Raw genomic sequence first — 8,212 nt, forward strand, 5'->3', positions numbered from 1 at the left:
ATGTGAACCTGGTACTGGTTTACGAGTACTATCTGTCACTGATACAGAGGATATTGGTATGAGGATATTGCATCAGAGTCACTTTAATGGCGAAAATATAATTTATGGTTTAAAATATGAAACATGTGTGAAATGTACATACTCTATTTAAAGAGGATGAATGCAAAAACTAGCTTTTCATATTTCTGTATTAACGAAATATTCATTTTTCAACAAAACCTCAACCCAACATTAATATCGAATTGCTACCCTCGCTCCTTTTATCTAGGATTATGTCCGGTAAACTAACAGCTAAAACACACTTGCAACCCTTTGGTTGGGACACTAGTAAACGTAATATCGCAAAGTCCTCTACTCCAGACCGGAGTGGTGGATAGCTCATACGGTAGAGTCACACTATCCCCGACCAGGCGGAGTTGTCGTACCAGTAAGGTCGCGGGTTCGAGCTCCCATCGCCAACGCGAAATTTTTATTCTCTATTGTCTTCTGGCACTTTCCAACTCACTTCATTTCTTGTCTACTCCAGACCCAGCTTTTCAATAAGAATGTGGTGAACAGAGGGATCAAACAAAATCTCGACTAAACTCGAGAATTGGTATCGGTCCCGTTGCTTGTTTGTTAGTCATGTGCAACGGGAGCTATCCATAATCAGGTTTTCGCCTACCCGAGTTATCGATCACATGAGTTGTTGCTGTCCAACGATTGGATATGCCTTAGTAAATTGATGTAAATACGCTGCATTGAAAATTACCCTTGGATCGAGTTGAATAAAATGACCTATTGTGATGTTGGATATTTCGAAACATGTGAACACTTTTTATTGTTAGTCATGTTGAGCAATGTGACCAACAACTGGAGCATATGGAAAATAATATAGGTCGCCCCATTGAGCTATTGGAACCCTTTGAGCGATTGAGACACATATTAGCATACGCATTGATTCCTCCAAGTCACTTGACACGAAAACGTTAAGGGTACCTTTTGCTCGAGTTCTACTGGAATCAATGGAGCCTAACAGGAAAAATTGAAAATAAAATGGAGATTTAAAGGACAACGGATTGTATGTGGCCTGCCGAAAGAACATAAGGCATCGTAGATGGAGCGCTCTGCGAAAGGTAATTTGCGTATATCAAAGTAACAAACGAGGGAGCAGGCACTGTTACAAGATAAAAATTTGAAAAGGTGTGTATGAAACAGCGCGGGACAAAGTAGAAAGAAAAATACTTCTTCTTCCTGCTTGGTCTGGGATTGATACATAAATATCTACTCTTGTTTATAAATATGAAAAAAAAATATGTAAAAATGTATTTGCGTGAGTATGCGCTATTAAAAAAGTTAAGTTAATATTTATTTCTTCAGAATATCATCACCGCTTTATAATCAAGTCATTTTTATTCATATTTTCATCAGTAACTGGATTCCCGGTGGGTGCAACCCTGGTCATCATGGCAGCTGTCAGCACTTTCTACACCAGCATCGTAAGAATATTTTATATCATTTACTCGTCTATAACAAACAAGACAATGGTGAGAATGGATGAAGGCGAGTTCAAATCAATGACTATCCGTTTTGAAATCCAATTTTATTAAGTGTATGTGCGAATGATAGATTTGACATAATGTCAATTTTTTTATTATCTTCTAATTTTTTTCTACTCTCTTCTACGCTGTTGAAAATAAAATTAGAGCTTTTATATAGAGCAATATCCACTAATCGTGCACAAAGCGCTTTAAAAGAGACCCCTTGCCAACAGCAACTCTTAGCATGGACGAGATATGACGCCTGTCAGGAGATAATACATTTTTTTCCGACAGAGACAACAACGCTGTTAACGGTCGGCCAACTACTCATATTACCCCTGAGCACGGTGAGAGAATGTGAGTAAAGTGCCGTTTCCAAGGAATCAACTATCAATTAACAGTTGTCGCTAATAGATTGTATCAATCAGACTATATAAACGTTAAATGTTACACACAGCTTTACTGTGTGTGTGTGTGTGTGTGTGTGTGTGTGTGTGTGTTGGTTTGTTTAATTTGGCTTGCGGATGTTGTGAAATTTTTACCTAAACGAATAGCATCAATAAGGTATATTTATTTAATCATGTCAGTAATGAGTTCGCACTACCCTTTGGCGTTAAATCGAATTGACATTGAAGAAATTACCCTTGAAGTTGTTTACCTTTTCCCCCAACAGGGTGGCATAAAGGCTGTAATATGGACTGACGTGTTCCAGAGTCTCGTCATGGTTGCAGGGGTCTTAGCTGTTATCATTCAGGTACAATTTTTTAAAAAATATAATAATGAATGTTTGGCGATAATTTTTTTGAAATTAGTACAGTACCACCACCTCCTCCTCCTCCTCCTCCTCCTCCTCCTCCTCCTCCTCCTCCTCCTCCTCCTCCTCCTCCTCCTCCTCCTCATTCTCCTCCTCCTGCTCCTGCTCCTCCTCCGCCTCCTCCTCAGTCTTCTTTAACGTTACAGAAACCGAGTTAGTAGATATGAATGTCTATTTTCTTTGTTTTGTACTTTCTTTTTGTCTTCTCCTCCTCCTCCTCCTCCTCCTCCTCCTCCTCCTCCTCCTCCTCCTCCTCCTCCTCTTCCTCCTCTCCTTCCTTCTTCTTCTTCTTTTCTTCTTCTTCTTCTTCTTCTTCTTCTTCTTCTTCTTCTTCTTCTTCTTCTTCTTCTTCTTCTTCTTCTTCTTCTTCTTTCTCCTCCTCCTCTTCTTCCTCCTCCTCTTCTTCCTCCTCCTCCACCACCTCCTCCTGTCCCACTTCAATTAAAACCTTTGGCATGGCCATTTCAATTTATCGTCATTATCCTCCTCTTCGCCGTGTGTTATTTATTAATCTATAATTACTTTTCTTTCAGGGTAGCATGAAGGTGGGAGGCTTCTTGAAAGTCTGGGATATCAATGACGAATGGGGAAGACTTGATGTATGGAAGTAAGATTTTTGAAGGATTTGCATAGAGCATTAACTCTCTCCTTGCCGACAATTCTCCAAACTTTTACTCAAATATCATACCAACCCAACACATAAATTGAATTTTTAAACTCAAATTTAAACGCACAAAGTGCATGATATACATAATTTAGTAGAGGAAAACAAGCTTTACAAAACAGTGTTAGTCTAAGTTCTTGTAAATATAACAACACCTTTTCTTTAAATATTGTGACTTAAAAAACAAATCTGAGTCAGAAAATGTTGGTTGTATCTTAACCGATGTGACGATTTTCCTATAGTTGTTGGTAAGGAGAGGGTTAAGATATGTCTCGAGGTCTGTACACTTCAAACCCATTACTCCTCTCAAATTAGCTGTGAATAAATGCCTGTAAAAAAAAGATGTGAGGTTGCTAGTGCAAAACACATTTTTAGGGGTTCAAATCCGGGATCCTATCCTTGCATACCCCTAGTAGTAGTGGTAGTAGTAGTAATAGTGGTAATAATAATAATAGTAGTAGTAGTAGTAGTAGTAGTAGTAGTAGTAGTAGTAGTAGTAGTAGTAGTAGTAGTAGTAGTGGTAGAAGTGTTATGGTGTAGTTGGTTAGTAGAAGTATAGTAAGTAGTAGTAGTAGTAGTAGTAGTAGTAGTAGTAGTAGTAGTAGTAGTAGAGTAGTAGAGTCAGTAGTAGTAGTATAGTAGTAGTAGTAGTGTAGTAGTAGTAGTAGTAGTAGTAGTAGTAGATAGAATATTTGGATTTATGCATGTAATTAGGATCTTTTTGTTTTTATTTACGTATATGTCTTTGTTGTTGTTGGTTGTGAAGTTGTTGTTGTTTTCTATTGAAGGGTCATTAGTGTAGTGTGTGTAGAAGTATTGTTGAGTAATAGTAGTGGTAGTAGTAGCAGCATCAGCAGCAGTTGTAGTAGTAGTAGTAGTAGTAGTAGTAGTAGTAGTAGTAGTAGTAGTAGTAGTAGTAGTAGTAGTAGTAGTAGTAGTAGTAGTAGTAGTAGTAGTAGAATTTAGGCATATTTGGATTTCATGCCATGCATAAACATTATGGACTTCTTTTTCTTCTTTTTCTTATTCTACCCTCATAATGTCTTCATGTTTGAATGTCAAGTTGGTGAAGGATTGCTGTTGTTTTCCTCACCTCTGACAGGGGCCCATTCAGTTTAGTCTGCAGAGGTGTGCTGAGAACGTGACTCAATATATTAGTCGCTCGGACAAACGGCCAATGAAATCCCAAGTAATTTGTATTTGGTTTTATTTGATTCATTCAATGATTGTTTAAAACTCCTCAGTTTTGACCCAGATCCAACAATACGTCATACATTTTGGTCCATGGCCATTGGAGGCACCATAGGATGGATGGGCATCACTGGTATATCCCAGGCGTCCGTACAAAGATACAGTTCTCTTCCCACTCTTAAAAAGGCACAAACGTAAGACCTTTACCTATGAAGCAAATTTGATATATTATTTCAAACTTTAATATAGAGCGGTTTAATTGATTATATCCTGCATATCACATTTTAATGGATGCCACATTAATCTTGGTTGACAAAATTTGATTGCAAGTCTATTACGTTCACTGTTACGATGCTGTATATTCTCAAATTATTCAGCGGCTTTGACTTAAAAAGAAGTGGCGGCATAGTTTTTGTTTCGTTTATGAAAGCGTATTTTATAGGATGTACATCCTTCTCTACTTTTTTCTATGAAATAGTTTCTTATGTATTTTTTTCCATACAGAGCAACATTGGTGACAACTTTTGCTGCAGGTCTTCTGAGTCTTTCTTGCTTCGTGTCTGGGATTGTGTTATTTGCATACTATGTCATTAAAGATTGCGATCCTGTGGGGAAGAAACTCGTCGATAACTCAAATCAGGTACAGAGTAAAACGACATTAATTGTGGTATATTTTACACTTTTAACTTTTCAGGAAAATCAACTTAATGTTGGACAACATATTATGACAGAAAATATAATAGTATTGTGTAATAAAGGTTTCAATGATCATTAATTATTATAGGGTAAACTAAAGGTCGAGTCTTGAGCACTCATGGATGTGTGATAGACGAGGGGGCTTGAGCGTGTATGTGTGTGTGTGTGTGTGTGTGTGTGTGTGTGTGTATAAATTCGTGAGAGAGAGAGAGGGAGAGAGAGAGAGAGAGAGAGAGAGAGAGAGAGAGAGAGAGAGAGAGAGAGAGAGAGAGAGACGGACGGACTGATTGACAGATACAGAGAAAGTGGGAGAGGTTATCTGATGGTGAGTCATTGACTTCCGTTTTGAAATCGTCCCAGTGCATCGAGTATTTGAAATTTAGCAGGTTCCTTCACCTAATACTAATACATAATGCCAAAGCAAGTTTTACGTTTTCTCATTCTCAGCTTGTACCATTTTTTGTCATGGAGACTTTGGCGTATCCTTGTGTGCCTGGACTCTTCATATCAGCATTATTTTCAGGGGCTTTGAGGTAAGTAGTAGTAGCAGCAGTAGTAGTAGTAGTAGTAGTAGTAGTAGTAGTAGTAGTAGTAGTAGTAGTAGTAGTACTAGTAGTAGTAGTAGTAGTAGTAGCTGTTGTTGTTGTCGTTGTTGTTGTGGTGATTATGGTGATGGTGGTGGTGGTTGTGGTACTGGTGATGTCGGTTGTGGTGGCGCTGGTGGTGGCGACTTTGTTAGAATGACAGTATCATCTGCATTAAATCATTCGCTCCCACAGTACCATCTCATCGTCTCTCAACGCACTGGCAGCGATTACATGGGAAGACTTCTTCAAACCTGTGTTGGACAAGAAGATGAAAGCGGCCCAGAAATTGTATTTTTTACAAGGATTAGGTAAGGCCTCTGTTTATTATACATAACTGGCTTGGTTGGTTTTAGTATATTACTGCCTCTTGATCTCTATTCATTATAAATTCTGGACATGAAAAAAAAGCCTTCTGTCCTTCAATTGACCTGGACTAGATTCGGTTTAATCAATGTCACTCGACTTAAGTTAATATCTAATGGCAAAGGTAACATTGTGTTGGCCTACACACGCCCCTCAGTTAAAAGTTGAGTCGCTCTATATCTTTTATGTGTATTATTTCGTTGTTCGTTGTTTTTTTTTTTTTTTTTTTTTTGTTGTTGGGTTTGTTTTTTGTTTGTTTTTTTTTTTTGTTTTTTTTTTTTTTTTTTTTTTGTTTTGTTTGTTTTGTTTTGTTTTTTTGTTTTTTTTTTTTTTGTTGTTGGTTTTTTTTTTGTTTTTTTGTTGTTTTTTTTGTTTTTTTTTTTTTTTTGGGGGGGGGGTATTATTTATAACGTCTTGGCAGTTTTTACGTAAGTCTACTGGGATACAATGTTGCTGTTACGGGAATAGATATGAAGTATCACATTAAGCATTATTTTCTCAACTGAACGCTGAACTTTTGTCTTATAGATAGTTCGAAGATGACGTCACTCAGGTCTTTGTTATTGTTTTTTACCATCCGCGTTTATGAGTAATGCTCACTGAACTGTTTTAACCCGACTATAAACGTTCATGGATACACACAGTTTTGTGTGTTGGTCCGTTATACTTCTTAGAAGCTCACAACATTCCATCCGAAAGTATAACGGACCAACACACACAAGTATGTGTAATTTTAAACGTTGATAGATAGTATGCGCTTGACTAAGAAGCTCATAACATTGCCATCCGGAGCTATAACGGACCAACACACAAAACTGTGTGTATTCATGAACGTTTATAGTCAGGTTAATACAGTTCAGTGAGCATTACTCATAAACGTGGATGACAAAAAACAATAACAAAGACTTAAGTGACGTCATCTTCGAACTATTTATAGTCTATTCATACAGTTTAGTGAGAATTACTCATAAACTTGGATGACAAAAAAAAAAAACAATAACAAAGACATGAGTGACGTCAACTTCATTCTGTCTATAATACATTGTGCACATTAGAGCGTTATCATAATAGACAAGAAATATAATGATCTTTGCTACGCAGTCTCCAGGACGGTTGGTGTGAATTGTTCTGTTGTCAGCATGTCCTCTGCTTATCGGATTCCTTTTGTTATTCTTTTCCATGTTTCCCTGTTTTGTGCCACTGTTTTTAGAGCTAGCAGATCATGTTCCGTCTTTATAGAGACCTATTCTTTTGATTTCACTAATGATGTCCAGATACTTAATAGGTAAATAAGAAAAAAAAGTATTTCTTACATCCTCGCAATGACAACACAAACATCTTGCTATGAAGAAAAATCCACTACCTGCATGTGTGCTTGAAAAGACGTCAATAAATTATCTATTTATATCTATCTATTTATCTAGATGGTTACGAGCCAAACGAAAGCCATGCTTAAAGTCGTAAAATGAAATGTTTCCTCTTTCGGGTCTAATTTCAATGTACAATTCAATTTAATTTAAAATTTAAATGTGCGAAATTTGAATTGAGGAAGGAGAGGAGAGAGAAGAAGAGAAGAGAAAAAGAGAAGAAGAAGAAGAAGAAGAAGAAGAAGAAGAAGAAGGAGAAGAAGGAGAAGAAGAAGAGAGAAGAGAAGAAGAAGAAGAAGAAGAAGAAGAAGAAGAAGAAGAAGAGGAAGGAGAAGAAGAGGAAGAAGAAGAAAGGAAGAAGAAGAAGAAGGAAGAAGAAGAAGAAGGAAGAAGAGAAAGAAGAAGATGATGAGAATGAGAAGAAGAAGAGAAGAGATGATGATGAATGATGATGATGGAGATGATGATGATGATGATGATGATGATGTTTGGATGATGATAATTGACGACGACGACGGGGGACGATGATGATGATGAGGAGGAGGAGAGGAGGAGAGAGAAGAAGAAGAAGAAGAAGAAGAAGAAGAAGAAGAAGAAGAGAAGAAGAAGAAAGAAGAAGAAGAAGAAGAAGAAGAAGTAAAAGAAGAAGGAGAGAGGAGAGGAGGTGGGAGGAGAGGGAGGAAGTGGAGGAGAGGAGAGAAGAAGAGAAGAAGAAGAAGAAGAAGAAGAAAAGGAAGAAGAAGAAGAAGAAGAAGAAGAAGAAGAAGAAGAAGAAGAAGAAGAAGAAGAAGAAGAAGAAAGGACATGTTATATTTTTTTTGTATAGATTATTCTGTCATCGTTGCTTAAAACACACTATTGACTTTTTTTGATGCGAAATGAATGATGTGATGCTTGTAAAATGCATGGAAAATAACTTTTGCATTAATGGGGGGGGGGGGGGGGGTTTAAATTCATGTTTTGTTAACATTAACATCAATACACTTGCATTTCAACTTAAGCTCTCTTGG

General features: G+C 37.3%; 1 protein-coding gene across 3 annotated transcripts in view; it reads left to right on the forward strand.

The window, feature by feature from the left end:
* Positions 1–8,212, forward strand: part of LOC144959641 (sodium-coupled monocarboxylate transporter 1-like) — a 51,718-nt gene that overhangs the window by 34,679 nt on the left and 8,827 nt on the right. For all 3 annotated transcript variants that reach the window (XM_078892300.1, XM_078892317.1, XM_078892308.1), the window contains exons 7-13: positions 1,411–1,478; positions 2,194–2,274; positions 2,868–2,941; positions 4,243–4,383; positions 4,694–4,829; positions 5,333–5,418; positions 5,665–5,780. In XM_078892300.1, coding sequence (XP_078748426.1) covers positions 1,411–1,478; positions 2,194–2,274; positions 2,868–2,941; positions 4,243–4,383; positions 4,694–4,829; positions 5,333–5,418; positions 5,665–5,780 — 702 coding nt within the window. The remainder of the gene's footprint in view (positions 1–1,410; positions 1,479–2,193; positions 2,275–2,867; positions 2,942–4,242; positions 4,384–4,693; positions 4,830–5,332; positions 5,419–5,664; positions 5,781–8,212) is intronic.

This window comes from Berghia stephanieae, chromosome 1 (assembly GCF_034508935.2).
Source record: "Berghia stephanieae isolate SIO BIC M18660-M18661 chromosome 1, UCSD_Bste_1.3, whole genome shotgun sequence".
NCBI classification, from domain to species: Eukaryota; Metazoa; Mollusca; class Gastropoda; order Nudibranchia; family Aeolidiidae; genus Berghia; species Berghia stephanieae.